The 21278-nt window shown below is 43.4% G+C and overlaps 1 protein-coding gene across 3 annotated transcripts in view; it reads right to left on the bottom strand.

Annotated features, from left to right (window-relative positions):
- The window catches only part of LOC132782953 (ATP-binding cassette sub-family C member 12-like), a 116259-nt gene that overhangs the window by 9073 nt on the left and 85908 nt on the right, over nucleotides 1-21278 (bottom strand). The window contains exons 24-28 of one of the 3 annotated variants that reach the window (XR_009632122.2): nucleotides 19973-20159; nucleotides 8174-8263; nucleotides 5923-6112; nucleotides 5588-5733; nucleotides 1013-1091 (exon numbers count right to left, since the gene is read on the bottom strand). Coding sequence is in view for 2 of the 3 variants with exons in the window: in XM_060787954.2 (XP_060643937.2) it covers nucleotides 1013-1091; nucleotides 5574-5733; nucleotides 5923-6112; nucleotides 8174-8263; nucleotides 19973-20159 (706 nt within the window). In the remaining variant the exon portion in view is untranslated. Of the gene's footprint in view, nucleotides 1-1012; nucleotides 1092-5573; nucleotides 5734-5922; nucleotides 6113-8173; nucleotides 8264-19972; nucleotides 20160-21278 lie in introns of all 3 variants that reach the window. The other 2 variants (XM_060787954.2, XM_060787955.2) reach the window with 2 other exon arrangements.

Genomic DNA, 21278 nt, shown 5'->3' with positions numbered 1-21278 from the left:
GTGTAAAATATTCAAAATTATGGAATTGGGTGGTATTGGGAAACACAGATGAGTAAAACCCAAGATGGCGAGAAGCATCGCTCTGGAAATTGCTCTGTGTAAGAGTTAAATGAGGTTTTTCTGTGCAGAAAATTGCATTTTCAGAGCAGAAAAATTAGTGCATTCTGTGCTGAATTTTCTGGACATATTTTCAATGCAAAATATGTAATATTTTCTATACAAAAAAAGCATAGAAAATGATGTTTTTTGTGTGGATTTTTCACAGAATGAGTTCCGAACTGTGGATAGGAAGATGGAAAGGTTGGACGACGTGATTGGACAATGTTTTAACAAGGACACCCTAATGATATATGTTTTTATTGACTATGCTATGGTTTTATATTATCTTAATGTTTTTAATTGTAATGTAATTGTATTTTATGGTCTTGGTACCGACTGTAAACCGCCTCGAGTCGCCTGCGGGTTGAGAGGGACGGTATATAAATGTAGTAAATAAATAAATACATATGTATTGTTGAAGGCTTTCATGGCCGGAATCACTCAGTTCTTGTGGGTTTTTTCGGGCTATATGGCCATGTTCTAGAGGCATTTCTCCTGACATTTCGCCTGCATCTATGGCAAGCATTCCTCACCTCTGAGGATGCTTGCCATAGATGCAGGAGAAACGTCAGGAGAAATGCCTCTAGAACATGGCCATATAGCCCAAAAAAACCCACAAGAACTGAAATAAATACATAATCTTGAACATAGCAGTTTTCTTAGAATTTTTGGCAGCAGGAAGAACAATGCTATAATTACTCCTCCTGTCCTTCAAAATTAATGAAGACCTTGCCATGGCTCAATGTTATTTCAGAATTCCTGACAAGAGATGTTCCACTGGTAGCATTACTTTTGCTGCTGTTTCCAGTCTCTTATGCATCATGAATGAAGACAGAAGATGTTCTCTGCGGTCAGTTAATATCAGTCAATAACCAGTGTGATGAAAAAAGAAACCCAAAACATATAAACATACTGTGCCTTTCATAAAAGTTCTTTGCAGAGCTTGCCAGATCTGATCATCTGTGTGTTCATTAAAAGGATCCATGTTGTACCTGAAAAGAACATATTAGTATGAGGAGATGAGCATTGTTCACTTCAATCAAACATTTTCAAACAGCAGTGTTTTTAGAGGGCTGTTTCACAGATGACTATTTCACTCCCATTGTTTCCCCCAGTTTTGCAAGATATTGCACCTCAGTTATAACGCTACTTCTAGATCATAGACACTAATCCTTTTCTGAAGGATTATCCACTGTTGATACAGCTATCAAAACAATTAATTACTCTGGCCAACACACACTTTGGTGACTCAAATATTTCTAGGTATATTTGACCTGTTTATTTTAAAAAATGGCACCAGTTTTCCCCTATCAGCGATAGCTTTTGAGATACAGAACATATGCCATCTACTAGCCACTATCTGTTCGCCCATAGAAAACCATGATAACCATATCCAAGAAACTACAGCTGATGCAGTCTACCCAATGCAATTTTCTGAATCAGTGCCCCAAATAAACCCTGGAATGGGCCTAAAAACTAAGTTGAGCTGTATTGTATTTCAAAATAGATACCGTATTTTCCGGCATATTAGCCGACTTTATAACCCTGGAAAACCTTATGAAAAGTTGGGGGTCATCCAGTATGCTGGGTATAAAATAATAATAATTAAAAGAAAAGGATAAAATCCAACTACCTTAGTGGTATGGCTTGAGGAGGAGGAAGAGGAGGAGGAAGGGGACGGGGAGGAGGAATGGCAGGTCGTATTGTGTCATGTATCATGTTTTGCAGCTGGTGGTAGTTGGTGGTGGTAGACCTAGCAGTTGGTGATGGGTTAATGTAAGTTTTAGTTCTAAAGGGTTGAATAATCTGTAAGTAAGAGTTCATGGGTGAAAGCAAATAAGGGTGGAGGTATGCAAGAGATAGGTTGCAGCTGGGTGTTTCTGGATATAAGGAGCTAGCCTTGGGACTGATCTTCGGGAGAAAAGTATTTGTTTTATTTTGGTGGTAGATACTGCTGGTTTTCCCCCATGTCTCTGGATTTTCGGTATCCTGACCTGTCTCCTGTACTCTTGGAACCCTGGAACCTTGAATCTCTGGACTGGCTTTGGACTACGGTATAGACTATTGATCCCTGGAGTTTGCTCACTGAACTCTCGGTATTTGACCACTGGACTGGAGCTTTTGTATCAGTTTTTGTTTCTGTGGCTGAGTGCTATCTTTATGTTTTATGTTTTGGACTATTGAAACAGCCAGAAAGTAAGTGCTGTTTTAATTAAGTTGTTGATACCAACTGGGTGTTTGCTTGATTCACCTCTGCCTAAATAATGGCGGAGCCCTGGCATCATGCCATATTGCCACAGAGACCAGCTGGGGGTGATGGCCTGCTGGGCTGTCCCCACAGACCCTGCCACTCTCCCCGCTCTACTTTCAAGGCCCTCTTCCACCCCTGACATTCACCTTAGTGGCCCAAGGAAGCTTGGATGTGCTCACTGAGGCATTCTGGGAGCCATAGGAATCAGGGAACTATGGCTCTCAGAATGCCTCAATGAGCACATCCAAGGCATGCTGCTGCCAGGGCTGCTGTGAGTAATCGTCCGGAGGCACTTCCTTGAACCTAGGCAAGCCCAGTGGCCTTCAGAGGAAGTTGGCAGTGCGGGTGGAGGAGGGACTTGAAAGTAGAGTGGGGAGGGCCGCGGGGACAGCCCAGTCTCTGTGGAATGTGGAGTAGTCTTAAACGGTGAGTATATCCCTAACTCTGTATTTTGTCTTGAAAAGTTGGAGGTCGCCTTATACCCCCAGTCGTCTTGTTTGCTGGAAAATACAGTATATTGTGAATGATATCTATTTATCTATAGTGAATCACAGAATCATAGAATCAAAGAGTTGGAAGAGACCTCATGGGCCATCCAGTCCAACCCCATTCTGCCAAGAAGCAGGAATATTGCATTCAAATCACTCCTGACAGATGGCCACCCAGCCTCTGTTTAAAAGCTTCCAAAGAAGGAGCCTCCACAACACTTCGGGGCAGAGGGTTCCACTGCTGAACGGCTCTCACAGTCAGGAAGTTCTTCCTCATGTTCAGATGGAATCTCCTCTCTTGTAGTTTGAAGCCATTGTTCTGCGTCCGAGTCTCCAGGGAAGCAGAAAACAAGCTTGCTCCCTCCTCCCTGTGGCTTCCTCTCACATATTTATACATGGCTATCATGTCTCCTCTCAGCCTTCTCTTCTTCAGGCTAAACATGCCCAGCTCCTTAAGCCGCTCCTCATAGGGCTTGTTCTCCAGACCTTTTATCATTTTAGTCGCCCTCCTCTGGACACATTCCAGCTTGTCAATATCTCTCTTGAATTGTGGTGCCCAGAATTGGACACAATATTCCAGATGTGGTCTAACCAAAACAGAATACTTCCCTAGATCTAGACACTATGCTCCTATTGATGCAGGCCAAAATCCCATTGGCTTTTTTTGCTGCCACATCACATTGTTGGCTCATGTTTAACTTGTTGTCCATGAGGACTCCAAGATCTTTTTCACATGTACTGCTCTCGAGCCAGGCATTGTCCCCCATTCTGTATCTTTGCATTTCGTTTTTCCTGCCAAAGTGGAGTATCTTGCATTTGTCACTGTTGAACTTCATTTTGTTAGTTTTGGCCCATCTCTCTAATCTGTCAAGATCGTTTTGAATCCTGCTCCTATCCTCTGGAGTATTGGCTCTCCCTCCCAATTTTGTGTCGTCTGCAAACTTGATGATCCTGCCTTCTAACCCTTCATCTAAGTCGTTAATAAAGATGTTGAACAGGACCGGGCCCAGGACGGAATCCTGCAGTTTGACAACGTCAAAGTGCTATCAAATTGCATCCATTCTACAGTGTAGATGCATCTGAGTCAGAACAATTAAGGATAGATTTATTCTAAAGTGTGAGTGGATCAAAGTAGCTCTAGGGATATCCATGACTAAACAGAGATTCAAACTCCGTCTACATATAATGCAATTTGAAAATGCATCATCATCATCACCATGATTTTTTATTTATTACCCACCTTTCCTTTTGGCTCAAGGCAGTGCACACTGAACTATGTTATGAGTCTAAACTAACCATATAATGCAATGTCAAACTGCATTATATGGCAGTGTAGATGGGGCCCCAGAGTCCTACTCCTGCACTGAAACTATTTTATCATGCTGATGTTCGAAAATACACACGTAGACCTATATAATCCAATGTGCATAATTTAATGCATGCTTTTGAGATCTCATATAAAATCAAGCAATTAACCTCCTGAGCTGGGGTCGTGCATATAATGATTTTACTATCTTTCAGTGTTATATCAATTGCCTGGAATGGGAAACGCAGGACATATATACCTGACAGACAGAGAAGATAAGTATGCTCCTGTCCTGCTTTCACAACTGGAGTGCATCTACTCACAAGCTCACTGTGTGTGTGGCAGGGAAGAACTCTCTCAGTATTTATTTTACTATCTACGAGGCAGCCTTTGCATTTCTTTCTCATCTCCCCTTGTGTCTCCTGACAAAATGAGCATCACATTTTCTTGGGGGGGGGGGGGGATCCATCCAGTTGCGGAGAGCTTAGTAACAGGAGTGTGCTTTCCCTTTGCCTTGGTAACCAAAAGGCACATGTAACACTCCAAAGCATGTTGACCCAGAGGTATGTCCCTCGACCGAGCTGTAGCTTGAATCCTACTATGCTCAGAAGTCAGACCCATTGACCTGCATAGGGCTTGGCCATCAGAGACGATGTCTTTAAAGGATAACTGATATTATGTCCTGAAGTGGAAGGCTTCTTGTTTAACTGGCCCAGTATCACATCAAATCTATCTGGCTACATGCAGCTTTTTCTTTGTATATTTCTCCTATGGATAACAAAATCCATGGATAGTCAAGTCCCATTGCATACAGAGCCATAGTAAAATGGCACTTTTTACTATGCTCTTTGATTGTAGGTGAGCTATAAATCCCAGCAACTACAACTCCCAAATGACAAAATCATAATTTTTTGATTGATGGTCACTCCTTGTGTAGTGAGACATTTTGTTGCCAAATTTGGTGTGATTTCGCTCATCGGTTCTTTTGTTTTTAAGGTACTCATTATGCACAGAGCATTTTTATATATAGAGATTGTACACTTAATGTATTTTGACACCTTAACTACCATAGATCAATGTTATAGAATCCTAGGAGTTGTGGTTTCACAAATCTTGAGCCTGGCAGTTAAAAGTGGCGTCAAACCGCATCCATTCTATAGTGTAGATTCCCCCCAAACCGAGTCAGCTTATTTTAGATCTACCTGGCAAATAAAAAGTTTTTAGGGTCACACTAAAAGATTGTGATGTAGTTTCCCTTGCCAGTTTTATGGAGTGGTGTGTCACATCTAAGAATACTCTTTCCCTTTCTGGCACGTAGTATGCCCAAATTATTTAGGAAAGAGTTTCCCCCCAAATAATCCTAAATATTAGTGGTTAGGCTTTGCTTTTTTGCAAGAAAGGGTTAATTGATAATTGCAACAACAGCTACCTTACTGTACCTACAAACAGAACAGGATCTTGAGGAATCACCGACAGCTTCGTCCGCAGCGATTCCAGGCTGATAGTGCAGATATCGACACCATCAATGAGAATGGTACCAGCAGTTGGTTCCACTAGTCGGAATAGGGCAGACCCCAAAGATGACTTCCCTGAAAGAGTCGAAACGGCCATTTCAAGCATGGAACCCTCTTGTCACAATCATGTTCCACATGTAAACCCATACCAATACATCCAACAACATGAGTGCAATGGAGGGTGGGATGTGCGTGATGCACAAGAACCACAGTTCCTCCAGTTATGAAACACAGTGATTGGCAGAACATAAGCAAACATCCTACCAGAGCCAGTGCGGCCAACAATCCCAATCTTTTCTTTGCCATGGATTGTCACATTTATGCCATGAAGCACAATGGGGCTGTTCTCTCGGTATCTCATCTGGTAGTTCTTAAACACGATTTCACCTTTGTCCGGCCATTCTGCAGGAGGAACCATGACCATTGTACCCTCTTTGACCTCAGGAACACATTGCTGAAAGAAACAGAGAGAGATGTGGGGAATCGCATTAATCTTCCTGTAGCAGGGATTTTGGACAAAGTGCTTTTGAACATATCTATCCTGGACCATTAAAGCAAGTATTCATACTGGTTGCATCACTAAGAGGCAAGCTGGAGAACATGTGGCTTTCTGGATCTGATTGAACTGCTAGTTCCCATCAGATCATTTACTTACTTACTTACTTACAGTATTTATATTCCGCCCTTCTCACCCTGCAGGGGACTCAGGGTGGATTACAATGTACATATACATGGCAAACATTCAATGCCATAGACACACAACATATATAGACAGTCTCAGAGGCAATTTAACTTTTCATGAGGGTATTCTGACCACCTCACCGTGCATTTGTGACACTGAAGAAGTACTTCCTCATTCTTTGCAGGCTTGCTGGAGATTTTTATGGCATCATAAATTAGTTAATTTAGCTTCCCTGCATAGGTGGTACCTAAATTTCCTACTTGACAGATACAACTGTCTTTTGGGCTGCAAAGGTTGACAGCAAGCTACACAAATTGGTCAGACTTAGTCTGATCCGGGCTGGCTTCAAACTCATGACCTTTCAGTCAGTAGTGATCTTAATGCAGCTGACTCCCAGCCAGCTGCATCACAGTCCCGGTCTAGTCGGTACAGATAATGTTGAGACATCATAGGAGCTTCACACTAGTTAAGTTAGCATCATTGGAAGGTCTACAAGTTACTCAACTAGGGTTTAGAGCAGTGGTCCTCAACCTGTGGACCACTGGTTGAGGACCACTACTCTAAACCCTAGTTGAGTAACTTGTAGACCTTCCAATGATGCTAACTAACTAGTGTGAAGCTCCTACAACTTCCAGAAATTCCAGCCAGTTTACCAGCTGTTCGGATTTCTGGGAGTTGAAGGCCAAAACATCTGGGGGACCCACAGTTTGAGGACCACTGCTTTAGAGAATACCTGAGTTTGCAATAATTGTGAAAGTAGATTTTTCATAACCTGGGGCAAGATCTGTCACATCCCACCCCAAAATCTACACATTTCCAGTATTTTGAAGAACCATTAGCTGTAATGATGGATGGCGGCGTTCTGATCAGTGCAGGAAAAGGATAACGCTATGTAACATGATTTTTGTTCTTGAACTATATATGTAATTTCCAAATTGGTTCTATCATTTTAAAAAAAACATGGAAAAGGTTTATTAAACTGCAAAAACTGTGCCTTTGCAGGAGGAACATCCCGCTATAGCACATTTTGCTACAGTTTTTCCAATGACTATCTCATCAAGTCTAAACCAATTCAACATAGAACACAGAAATGCTGGACCACTCTCACAACCACCATGTCAGACTACACAGAGAAGCCATTGAAATCCACAAGCATGTGGACAATTTCAACAGAAAGGAAAAAACCATGAAAATGAACAAAATCTGGCTACCAGTATTTAAAAAACTCTAAAATTAGAACAGCACAACAACAGAGAGGAAACAATCTGGGGCACCTAATCACCTCTCAACAAAAGATTGCCCCAGGCACTGCCAGGCAATCAAATGCTAATCAAGGTGGTCAGTTGAAACATTCACACCTAGCTCCAACAGATAAGAGTCATTCCACAGATATATAACCACTTTTTTTCTAGTTCCAACAGACCTCACTACCTCTGAGGATGCTTGCCATAGATGCAGGTGAAACGTCAGGAGAAAATGCCTCTAGAACATGGCCATATAGCCTGAAAAAACCTACAACCCAATTCAACACAGTTTGTGGCAACCACAAAAATGAAGTTTCTGGGGTCAAACAACTACTTTCAAGGCAAGTAGTTTAACTGGAAATAATACTTTCAAACCAGGAACAGAAATATTTTCAAATTTTGTTCCATAGTGTAATTTCATGAGATGTTCTTAGGCAATTAATTCTCAGAAGTGATTTCATCATTTCCTTGGTCTGAAGTACAGCCTACAGTACCTGGTGTTCATTGGCAGTCAACTATCCAAGTAGCTTTTCAATACTGTACAGAACTGTGTTATTGTTAAGATATTTCGATTATCTGTCCGTCTCACCGTTATATATTCTGTGATCTGCTCCACAGAAGTAAATTTGGCTTCTGTCTCCGTTCCTGTTCTCACACATACTTGGAGAAGTCCACTTAGCTAAAAAGGAATAAACAGATGTTGATGTTAAACTTTTTGTAAGTGTTAGCTATGAAAAAGACAGGATGTTGATGGAGAAGGAGAAGGAGAAGGAGGAGGAGGAGGAGGAGGAGGAGGAGGAGGAGGGGGGGGGAAGGAGAAGGAGAAGGAGAAGGAGAAGGAGAAGGAGAAGGAGAAGGAGAAGGAGAAGGAGGAGAAGGAGACAAGTGGTGGGTAGGGCCTTCTGACTGATGTTGTCTCGTTGGCTTTGGCATCTACAGTCAATTAGGCATTTTTCCTTCCAGCAAGGAAGAGCAACCTATTTTCCAATGTCTCACTTGTTCCATGACTTCTGAGCCTCTTGCTTCCCTCCCCCTGTTGCTACCACCTACACTTTTTGGGTAACAATCAGAGCTGGGCTATAGCACAGCTGGTTTATCACCAGTAGCACTAGATCACTGCTGACTGGAAAGTGGCAAGTTTAAAGCCTGAGTCGGATTGAGCACTCAATTGTTAAGCCTAGCTTACTGTCCACCTAAGAGGTTCGAAAACACCTGAACTGTGAGTAGAGAAATTAGGCACTGCTTAAAGCGGGGAGGTATGTTATGACACCACAAAAATGCTGGCGATCAAAGAACAAGGAGGAAATACAATCAAAATGAGTTGGTGTCATAATGGATGAAGCAACAGCACCCCTCAGTGGGTGGAATCGAGCATAACCTCCAGACGCCGAAATTGGAAAATGCCAAAATGCCTCTATCTTGTATGTGTAAAAATGGCATTGAATGTTTGCTGTGTATGTGTGCATTGTGATCCGCCCTGAGTCCCCTTTGAGATGAGAAGTGTGAAATATAAATACTGTAAATAATTTTTTTAAAAAAACAGAAATCAACAGCTCAACACTAAAGGACTTTAGTCTCTCAGTGGAAATACCAGAAAATCCTCCATAATATTTATTTATTTATTTATTTAGAACTTTTGTATACTGGTCTTCTCACCTCCGTGGAGGGACTCAGGCTGGTTTCCAACAATAATATCACAAGCAATCGTTTAAAAACATCACATTCCATAATACACTAACACATTAAAATACCAAAAATACAATCATATAATTACAATGGCCAAGTCATCACAATAAAATCGTTGTTCATCACCATCCATCCATATAGCCATGAGTTTTTGACTCACTCGTCAAATGCCAGTTTCCAGAGCCAGGTTTTCACCTGTTTTCTAAAAGTCAGCAGAGAAGGGGCAGTTCTAATCTCCAGTGGGAGGGAGTTCCAGAGCCGGGAGCCCCCTCCGAGAAGGCCCTGTCCCTCGTCCCCACCAGGTGCGCTTGCGAGGCTGGTGGGACCAAGAACAGGGCCCCTCCAGATGATCTTAACAATCTTGATGGTTCATAGCGGAGAATCTGTTCGGACAGGTAAACTGGGCCGGAGTCGTTTAGGGATTTATAGGTTAACACCAGCACTTTGAATTGTGCTCAGAAGCTAATTGGCAGCCAGTGGAGCTGGCGCAATGGAGGAGTAGTATGCTCCCTGTACCCCACTTAATAGTAAGTGGAGGCAAAATTATGGAACTACTTGATAACGCAACGGAATAACGATTTGACATGGAGATGCTCACGATAATGTTTTAAGGCTTTGTACTTTTTTATATTTTATATCATATGCTATTGTTTTTAACAGAATATCTTGATTGTTTTTACCCATTATAATTGTTGAGGCATCGAATTGTTGCCAATTTGTGAACCACTCTGAGTCGCCTCTGGGCTGAGAGGGGCGGTATATAAATATAGTAAATAATAAATAAAATTCAAACTTCACAGTATTGCTCGACTTCATAGCACTGCATATGTACATACTACATCCTCCTTCCTCTCACATGAAATTGGGCCATAGGCTTCCATTTCTCCTTCCCCAATATACTTCACACACTTGTGTATATTAGGCTTGGGTAACCACGGAAAAATGTGGTTCTAAACTCGTTTTGTTTTTAGGGGGCCCTTGCGTTTCGTTTTTTTTAATAATTCCGAAATTTTCCTTTTAAAAATTTCGAAATATACAAAATTTCGTAAAATTACGAATCGATTTGTTAATGGCGGACGCAATTGCTCAATATGCTAAAAAAACCTCCAAATGGGACAGGGGAAACTTCTGAAGCTTCCCTCTCCCTCTGTTGTTGACTGTTGGTGTGATAAAACAAACAACAACTATAAAACTTGTACCAGACATGCGAAAATAATTACGAAATAATTACGAAATAAATTGAAAAAATTGTTTCGAAACTAATTTACTCCTCACACTATTCCTGCATGGCTCAATATTGGATCGTAAGCTAATTTAAATACGAATTAATAACGAATTACGAAATTAACGAATGAAACCGCCCAAGCCTAGTGTATATGTTGTGCGTCTTTGAAAAGTTGTTGACATATGGCAATCCTATTCCTTGGTTTTCTCGTCAACGTTTGTTCAGAGAGGTTTGCCATTGTACACATCACTGAAAGGAAATCTCCTTGAACAGAGGGCTTACTCCTCTATAGACATGTCTAGTATTGAACCAAGCCTAGATCCAACCATTTCTTTTAATTGATTTAGCGGTCTTTTCATTATCTTACCGACGTGCTGCTTCAAAGTATTTTTTTAGTGCTGAAAAAGCGGTACATGAATGTTTTTTGTAAAATCCTTTGAAAGACGGAGGAGAAATGGTTGCTGGAGGAAATACCAGCTAAATGGTTGCAGACTTAGTTAAAATATTAGTCAGAGAAACACTGGCTTATTGGAGCCGACTGAGAGAAATATCTGCCCACCACTCGAGGGCTGCGGGGAAGAAGAGGCTCGAGGGATGGTCTCTCTTAGTCATCTTTCATGTTTACAAATGCAAACCACAACCTGCTTCGAGCTGTGCCCACTCGCTCCTCTGCTCCCTTGTGTGGGCTTTTACCTTTCCTCCTACGGCGTGTATCTAATTTTCTGTGCAACCACTACAGGAGAGGAAAACAAACACACACACACATCTCCTAGCAAACTCACACATTGATATCCATGCTGATAGCTCTTAAAGTGTGAGGTTGACTTCCCCATAGAGGTGTGGGCGGGAAGCGGTCGAGCGAAGAAATACCGAAGCAGAAACAAGAAGCACAAGAGTGGAATGGATATCCAAGAAGACGTATGTGGACACAACCATGGAGAAGGAAGCAGGAGCAAGGAGGAGGGGAATGTATTTCTGAAAGATGAAAATGGCCATCGAGGGTCAAGAAGCCTGCCAGCATTTTCAGAGTCCTGTCGGAGTCACTTCATCAGAACATAGCAAAAGGCTATCTCACAGGCAGCTGTTTTGATGCCAAAATAAAATACCTCCTTCCCTCTTTACATGTTATGTAAAGAATGTTGAAATAATCACACAATGTATTCATTTTCCAAAGACAGTCCTGTGGATGGTCTTGGCCTGTTGCATTTTGCTGCCTAAAGTGAAGGACAAAACAAAGATTCATCTTCTCCTAAAGCTGGCTCGACCCAAGGGTGTATTTTATTACAACGCTACACTAAGGAAAAGGTTCCTCCACCTCTGCGCTTGAGATAGTGGTGGGACTGAGAGGAGGGCCTCCCCTGTCGATCTCAGAGCCAACACTGGTTTGTAGAAAGAGATGCGCTCTCAAAGATAGGTTGAACCTGAAGTGTATAGGGCTTTATAGGCCTTCTCTCTCGTCCCCATCAACCACTCTTGAAACGGTGCTGGGACTGAGAAGAGGGCCTCCCCTGTTGATCTCAGAGCCTGTGTCAGTTTGTAGAAAGAGATGCAATCTCAAAGGTAGACTGGACCTGAAGCATATAGGGCTTTATAGGCCCTCTCTCTCATCCCCACCAACCACACTTGAGATGGTGCTGGGACTGAGAAGAGGGCCTCCCCTGTCGATCTCAGAGCTGACACTGGTTTGTAGAAAGAGATGCAGTCTCAAAGATAGGCTGCACCTGAAGCGTATAGGGCTTTACAGGTCCTCTCTCTCATCCCACCAACCACGCTTGAGACAGTGCTGGGACTGAGAAGAAGGCCTCCCCTGTTGATCTCAGAGCCTGCGCCAGTTTGTAGAAAGAGATGCAATCTCAAAGATAGGCTGGACCTGAAGTGTTTAGGGTTTTATAGGTCCTCTCTCTCATCCCTGCTAACTGCGCTTGAGACGGTGCTGGGACTGAGAAGAGGGCCTCCCCTGCAGATCTCGGAGCCTGCACTGGTTTGTTGAAAGAGATGCAATCACAAAGATAGGCTGCATCTGAAGCGTATAGGGCTTTATAGGTCCTCTCTCACACCCCACCAACCATGCTTGAGATGGTGTTGGGACTGAGAAGAGGGCCTCCCCTGTGGATCTCAGAGCCTGTGCCAGTTTGTAAAAAGAGATATAGTGTCAAAGATAGGCTGGACCTGAAGCGTTCATGGCTTTATAGGTCCTCTCTCTCATCCCCACCAACCGCGCTTGAGACGATGCTGGGACTGAGAAGAGGGCCTCCCCTGTCGAGCTCAGAGCTGACACTGGTTTGTAGAAAGAGATGCAGTTTCAAAGATAGCCTGGATCCGAAGTGTATAGGGCTCTATAGGTCCCCTCTCTCACCCCACCAAGCACACTTGAGATGGTGCTGGGACTGAGAAGAGGGCCTCCCCTGTCGATCTCAGAGCCTGCGCCAGTTTGTAAAAAGAGATGCAGTCTCAAAGATAGACTGGACCTGAAGCGTATAGGGCTTTATAGGTCCTCTCTCTCATCCCTGTTAACCACGCTTGAGAAGATACTGGGACTGAGAAGAGGGCCTCCCCTGTGAATTTCAGAGCCCGCACCAGTTTGTAGAAAGAAATGCAATCTTGGGATAGGCTGGACCCAAAATGTATAGGACTTTATAGGCAATTGGGCCTGGAAACTTGTCGGAAGCATGCAACATACAAAACAGTGTCCTCTAACAAAGGGAATGGCTGGGAAGCTGTCGCACTTGCCTCCCAATACCTGCTGCCTGAGCCAATTTCCTCCCTCAGTCTAATGTTAAGCAAGGTTGATTCTTCCTTCAGGGAGCAAATCGCCACCCTTCATCCCTGTGTATTGATCTGGCTGCTCTGCAGAGGGAAGGGAAATGTTTGAAGCCAAAAGCAGAGTTTTAAGGAGAAGAAAGTGACTCACAGCCCCAGAAACCACGACTTCCAAATGATAAAGCCCCGAGGCAATTTCAGAGCTATTACACCCGCCTGTGGAGAAGGACTAAATACAGGCCTAGAAAAAACATTGCTCACAGTTTGACTTGCTGGGCCTGTGTTTTGCCGGCTTCTCTGCCAACTCCGAGGAAATATTTATCCCTCTAGGAAAATGTGCTAATAAAAGGACCCATAATTTTACCATTCTGAAAGCATCTCACACTTAAGGGGGAAATATGGCATTTTTTAAAGCAAAATCTGCCTTTCCTCTGTGTATTAACTTGTAAGTTGCAAGAGCGATGTGAGCGATACACCATTAATCTCACAACAATAACAGATGGCTCTTTGTATTCCACTGAGTTCTGGTTATGGGAATCATAGAATCATAGAATCAAAGAGTTGGAAGAGACCTCATGGGCCATCCAGTCCAACCCCATTCTGCCAAGAAGCAGGAATATTGCATTCAAATCACCCCTGACAGATGGCCATCCAGCCACTGTTTAAAAGCTTCCAAAGAAGGAGCCTCCACCACACTCCGGTGAAGAGAGTTCCACTGCTGAACAGCTCTCACAGTCAGGAAGTTCTTCCTCGTGTTCAGATGGAATCTCCTCTCTTGTAGTTTGAAGCCATTGTTCCGCGTTCTAGTCTCCAAGGAAGCAGAAAACAAGCTTGCTCCCTCCTCCCTGTGGCTTCCTCTCACATATTTATACATGGCTATCATATCTCCTCTCAGCCTTCTCTTCTTAAGCCCAGCTCCTTAAGCCGCTCCTCATAGGGCTTGTTCTCCAGACCCTTGATCATTTTAGTCGCCCTCCTCTGAACACATTCCAGCTTGTCAATATCTCTCTTGAATTGTGGTGCCCAGAATCAGGCTGCTTTGGTTGCCTTGTTGATTGATCATACTGGGAAACTGGAGGCGAGGAGTATATTCTCGTTGGTTCTGCTGGGCATCTCAGAACTTCCACCACCATGAGTCGCGGAAGTCTATTGCCACCGTCATAGAACGGGATTTGTAGTTCCTTTGGTCTTTCCTCCTTGGAGAGGTACTCAAGGTCATGCTGAAAGATTAATGTTCAATGTCATCGCTTGTGGCATTCAAGCCTTCATCTCATTCCTCGTGTATTTTAATATTTTCATGAAACCTCTGGGTAAAGTTGGGTGGAGGTTTTGGTGCTATGCCACCTGTATGCAGATGACACCTGACTATTTTTCCTTTGGATTTAAATATATGCAAAATGTGTTAGTCTGAATCATTATCTATTGTCAGCAACATACTGGATACATACGAATAAAATTAAGCTTACTTACTACTTACTTACTTAGGCGATCCCTCGTAGTCTGAGTAGTCCAAGTGTAGTATCCTGGCGGTGGGTCCATAAGTGATTGTGGAGCACTATTCTTGATCTGCATCTTCTCCTACAGTGAGGACATCGGTTTCCAGGTGGAAGGTGGGGACCATCGGGATTGGCTTGAGATGCCTTCCTCTTGGCACGTTTCTCTCTTTCACCTTCCATTCATGCTTCTCAGATTCTGCAGCACTGCTGGCCACAGCTGACCACTAACTGGAGTGCTCAAGGGCCGGGGCTTCCAGTTCTCAGTGTCTGTGCCAGAGTTTTTAAGATTGGCTTTGAGCCTGTCTTTAAATCTCTTTTCCTGTCCTCCAACATTCCATTTTCCATTCTTGAGTTCGGAGTAGAGCAACTGACGGAGTAGAGCAACTGACGATGGTCGGGCATCCGGACAACATGGCCAGTCCAGTGAAGTTGATGGTGGAGGACCATTGCTTCAATGCAGTGGGCTTTGCTTCTTCCAGCATGCTGACATTTGTTCACTTGTCTTCCCAAGAGATTTGCAGGATTTTTTGGAGGCAGCGCTGATGGAATCGTTCCAGGAGTTGCGTGTGACGTCCCTAGACTGTCCACGTCTTGCAGGCATATAGCAGGGTTGGGAGGACCATAGCTTTATAAACAAGCACCTTGGTCTCCCTACGGATGTCCCGGTCCTCAAACACTCTCTGCTTCATTCAGAAAAATGCTGCACTCACAGAGCTCAGGCGGTGTTGTATTTCAGTGTCAATATTGACTTTTGTGGAGAGGTGGCTGCCAAGGTAGCAGAAATTGTCAACATTTTCTAATGTTACACCATGAAGCTGTATTTCTGGCATTGGAGAGGGATTGGCTGGTGACTGCTGGAACAGCACATTGCTTTTTTGATGTTTAATGACAGGCCGAGCTTCTCATATGTTTCTGCGAAGGTGTTTAAAGTGGCTTGTCGGTCTTCTTCTGAATGAGCACAGACGATGTTGTCATCAGCATATTAGAGTTCTATAACAGATGTTGTTGTAACCTTGGTTTTGGCTTTCAGTCTGGTGAGGTTAAACAGCTTGCCATCTGTCCAATAGGTGATTTCCACTCTGGTTAGAAGCTTCCCATCAACAAGGTGAAATATCATAATAATGAAGATGGAAAATAAGGTTGGGGCAATAACACATCCCTGTTTGACACCTGATTCCACCTTAAATGCAGGCCCGTAGCCAGGATTTCATTTCGGGGGGGGGGCTAAAAAATTTTCAGGGGGGGTTTCGGGGGGGGCTGAGTTTCGGGGGGGGCTGAGTCTGAGTGAAAGAGGGTCTAGCTTAGCAAACCTTTTGTATCATTACCCCAATACCCCCATACATATGGGATATATTGAGAATGGTGATCAAATCATGATATTAATAAACATAACAGTTTAAATAATGCACCAGTAAGGCCTTTTCGCGAACCACCATGAGAATTTCGGGGGGGGCTGAAGCCCCCCGAGCCCCCCCCCCCCGGCTACATGCCTGCTTAAATGGGTCACTTTGGGAGCCACTGCTGTCCAAGACTGTTGCCATCATGTCATCATTGAGGAGCCGCAGGATGTTCACAAATTTGTCAGGACACCCGATTTTTTGGAGGATGATCCAGAGAGCGCTGCGATTCACTGTGTCGAATGCCTTTGCAAGGTCGATGAATGCCATGTACAGAGGTTGGTTTTGTTCTCTGCATTTTTCTTGGAGCTGTCGTGCAGTGAAGATCATGTCCACGGTTCCTCTGGAGGGGCGGAAGCCGTTCTGGGATTCTGGGAGGGTGTCTTCTGACCCAGACAAGAAAGAGGTGAAAACCAGATGAGAGAATTGAGATCCAGTCTAGGTAAGATAGACTGGATCTGTTGGAAATAGCAACCTTCCAAGCCTTCACTATTGGCTTGTTAATGTTTATATTTGCTAACCTTTATTATATGTATTGTGGGCTCGACCTCATGTAAGCTGCACCGAGTCCCTTGGGAGATGGTAGCGGGATATAAATAAAGTTTTATTATTATTTATTATTATATGAATCATAGTCAGGTGAAAACTGGGCCTAAAACTCTGCATAGATTCATGATCTCCATGGATAGATGCCTTTAAACTGTGTGAGAAAGACACATTTCAAAATGCACAGAGACAGGCCTGGCCAAAGATCCCCAGGGAGCAACAATCCCCAGAGAGACGTTGTATGTTTACTAACAGATGCCTCCAGTTCACAGTTATTACTTCAGCTGTAAACTCCAAGGAATACCAACATGATGCACGAGCCTCTTCGAAGTGCGTCGAATGTGCATGTCTCCAAAGAGCCTCCTTCCAAATTGACAGCACAGAATTTTTCAAGCCCCATGTAATACTCGAAAAACTGGTTATATTGCAAGACACTCGACCAGACACACTTTGCAAATTAGCTAAGCAGCAGCTGGCACATAGAAAAAGAAGGGCCTATTAAAGCATTACAGTTGCATGGTGATTGACTGCCACGTGTCTCTATTTATATGCCACGCAAGCCATCCACCTGTCCATCTTCTCCAATACAAAACTGTCTGGGTTCTGGGGTTCAAGAGGAAGCCTCTCTTTCAGTCTTCCTAAACTCATGGTGTTAAGACTCAGCTGGAACCACAGACACAGACTGATAGTGTTGTGACTCAGATGGGGTCTCAGAGTCACTCTGACGAGGATGATGGGATTCAGGTTCACAATCAGGTTCAAAATGTTCCTATTGTAGACAATGAGGAACAGGGTGTGCACGTTCAGTTTCCCACAGCTGGGAATGATGTTTTTGATACTGAAACTAGCCAGGTGCAAATTGACTCAGAAAAGGAGGACAGTTCTCAGCCTGATAGTAACCAGGAAGGCCACCCGGCTGACACTAACAAGCAGCCTGACCTTGATGAAACGGGAATCTTAGATCGGGCTGACCGTTTGGAATTCAGAGTTCAAAGGAGTGTGAGAATAGCCAACAAGAAGGAGGTCAGAGGCCAAAGAAATGCTTTCATGTATTGCAAAGGGTTTTAAGCAGTGTGTTTGAAAACAAACCTTTGTCAGAGCAACTTCTCGCTCAACCAAGCAGCTTGGTCAACCAAGGACCTCACTACTTCTGAGGATGCTTGCCATAGATGCAGGCGAAATGTCAGGAGAAAATGCCTCTAGAACATGGCCATATAGCCCAGAAAAACCTACAACAACCCAAATTTCCGGCCATGAAAGCCTTTGACAATACATCAAGCAGCTTGTGCTCGCTTGCCTGGATTATCTTGTAGTTCTTGTGTCCATGGTCTTGGGATTTTGTTGTTATGTTCTCTTTATGTTGTTGTTTTGTTATGTTCTCTTTGTTTCGTTGGTGCCTCTTGGAATCCTGCTTTACAGTGCTATGTTTTATTGATCTTTGGGACATTACTTGCTTTTATAAACTTTTCATCTTTTACTTTTTAATAAACTACAAAGACTTCAGTCTGTGTGCAGTTTTGGTGATTTCAGCAAGGTGAATCTATTCTGAGGTGCGACACATGGACCCATTTGGTGAGAATGCAAGGGAGAGCCTTCTAAGTTTTGGCTCCAAAAGCATGAAAATATACATTGGTCTCCTCCTTGTTGTTGTTGTGCCAGTAGGCAAACCTTTTTATTTAAGTGATCTTTCAATAGTTTGACTGGATAAGGATGAAGGGGTTTTAAACAGATTAGCATTGTGATTTTAATACTGTTAGAATCATAGAATCCTAGAGTTGGAAGAGACCTCATGGGCCATCCAGTCCAACCCCATTCTGCCAAGAAGCAGGAATATTGCATTCAAAGCACCCCTGACAGATGGCCATCCAGCCTCTGTTTAAAAGCTTCCAAAGAAGGAGCCTCCACCACACTCCGGGGCAGAGAGTTCCACTGCTGAACGGCTCTCACAGTCAGGAAGTTCTTCCTCATGTTCAGATGGAATCTCCTCTCTTGTAGTTTGAAGCCACTATTCCGCATCCTAGTCTCCAGGGCAGCAGAAAACAAGCTTGCTCCCTCCTCGCGGTGACTTCCTTTCACGTATTTATACATGGCTATCATGTCTCCTCTCAGCCTTCCCTTCTTCTGGCTAATAATTCCCAGCTCTTTAAGCTGCTCCTCATAGGGCTTGTTTTCCAGACCCTTGATCATTTTAGTCACCCTCCTCTGGACACATTCCAGCTTGTCAACATCTCTCTTGAATTGTGGTGCCCAGAATTGGACACAATATTCCAGGTGTGGTCTAACCAAGGCAGAATAGAGCATGGGGAGCATGACTTCCCTGGATCTAGGAACTATACTTTTATGTTGTGGCATTAATGTTATAATCAGTTTCATTGTACAGTAGAGTCTCGCTTATCCAACCTTCACCCATCCAATGTACTTTATTTTCCAACGCAGTCTGCCTCCCACTCAGATTCACTCCTGTTTCAATACATTGCGATATTTTGGTGCTAAGTTCATAAATACAGTAATTACTACCTAACATTACCATGTATGGAACTGCTTTTTCTGTCGATGTGTTGTGAAACATGATGTTTTGGTGCTTAATTTGTAAAATCATAATGTAATTTGATGCTTAATAGGCTTTTCTTTAATCCCTCCTTATTATCCAACATTTTCACTTATTTATTTATTATTTATTTATTGTATTTCTATCCCGCCCTTCTCAGCCCTCAGGTGACTCAGGGCAGTTTACAATGGCAACAATTTGATGCCCAAAACCACCACAAAACATTTAAAAACATGAACACATCATATAAAACCATAACAAGAATATTAAAACATAGATCATTTGCGTCTCTTAATAAAAAACATTGTCCCATCTCCTCGTCCATTTCGGAAAAGAATCAAACGCTTGCTCAAACAGCCAAGTCTTAACTTTCCTCAGGAATGCTAAAAGGGAGGGGGCTGATCTAATGTCCCCAGGAATGGTGTTCCATAGCCGAGGGGCCACCACGGAAAAGGTCCTGTCTCTCGTCCCCACCAAACATGTTAGTAACACAGGCAGGATCGAGAGCAGGGCTTCCCCGGACGATCTTAAAGTCCTAGCAGCTTCAAATGGAACATTCTGCTGGCCCATTTATGTTGGATAAGCGAGACTCTACTGTATTTAAATATTCTAGCTTTTTCTTTATTTTCATGTTCACTTGTTTTAGACCGATGGAGAGTCACCTTGAGTTTGAGTTCAGGAGTTCAAAATATAAGTCAAAGAAGGAAGATTTTCACCATTGATTCTTTACCTGGATAATGTACGATAAAGCCAAGCCCTTTTCAGCAGCACTGATGGAAGGCGGGCTGAGCACAACAAAGAGGGAGACGATCAAAGTCATGGCATTCATAAGGATATCTGTCCTCACTGCAAACCACCTTAAGGCACAGTTAAAAAGTATGAAATGGCCGGAGTTTTCATCATTCAACATCTTAAAGCTGAAATAGAAAAGCAAAGATGAAAGTTGTCAGTAGTTGTTTCAAGTCAATTTGAGCGTGCAAAGACCGGGCTTGTTATCTGACTAGGGAATGGATGAGAAATGTATCACGGTTGCATGTTAATGCCTGAAGCCCCAGTTCTCGCCACTTCCATCCAGTTCACTCAGGAGATCCGGTGGCACAATGGGTTAATCCCTTGTGTCGGCAGGACTGAAGACCGACAGGTTGGAGGTTCGAATCTGGGGAGAGTGCGGATAAGCTCCCTTTGTCAGCTTTAGCTCCCTATGCGGGGACATGAGAGAAGCATCCCACAAGGATGGTAAAACATCAAAACACCCGGGTGTCCCCTGTGCAACATCCTTGCAGACGGCCAATTCTTTCACACCAGAAGCAACTTGAAGTTTCTCAAGTCGCTCCTGATGCGGAAAAAAAAAAGTTCATTCAGTTCCCCGATAAAAAGGGTGATAGAAACGAGATATCAGCTGTTGTTTCACCATGTAGGTCAGTGTTTCTCAACCTGTGGGTCGGGACCCCTGTGAGGGTCATGAGGGAGTGTCAGAGGGGTCACCAAAGACCATCGGAAAACATAGTATTTTATGTTGGCCATGGGGGTTCTGTGTGGGAAGTTTGGCCCAGTTCTACCGTTGGTGTGGTTCAGAATGCTCTTTGAGTGTAGGTGAACTACAAATCCCAGCAACTACAATTCCTAAATGTCAAGGTCTATTTTCCCCAAACTCCACCAGTGTTCACATGTGGGCATTTTGAGTATCTGTGCCAAGTTTGGTCCAGATCCATCATTGTTTGAGTCCACAGTGCTCTCTGGATGTAGGTGAACTACAACTCAAGGTCAATGCCCACAGAACACTTCCAGTATTTTCTGTTGGTCATGCTGTGTGCCAAGTTTGATTCAATTCTATCCTTGGTGGAGTTCAGAATGCTCTTTGACTGTTAGTGAACTATAAATCCCAGCAACTACTACTCCCAAATGACAAAATCACACACACACACCCCTGCCAACTCCACCAATATTCAAATTTGGAGTATGGCGTATTTGTGCCAAATTTCGTCCAGGGAACAAGAATACATTCTGTATATCAGATATTAAAATTACAATTCACA

The sequence above is a fragment of the Anolis sagrei genome, chromosome 8 (genome assembly GCF_037176765.1).
Source record: "Anolis sagrei isolate rAnoSag1 chromosome 8, rAnoSag1.mat, whole genome shotgun sequence".
Taxonomy (NCBI): Eukaryota; Metazoa; Chordata; class Lepidosauria; order Squamata; family Dactyloidae; genus Anolis; species Anolis sagrei.
The sequence above is the reverse complement of the archived record's forward strand: the minus strand, read 5'-3'. Positions and strand labels throughout refer to the sequence as shown.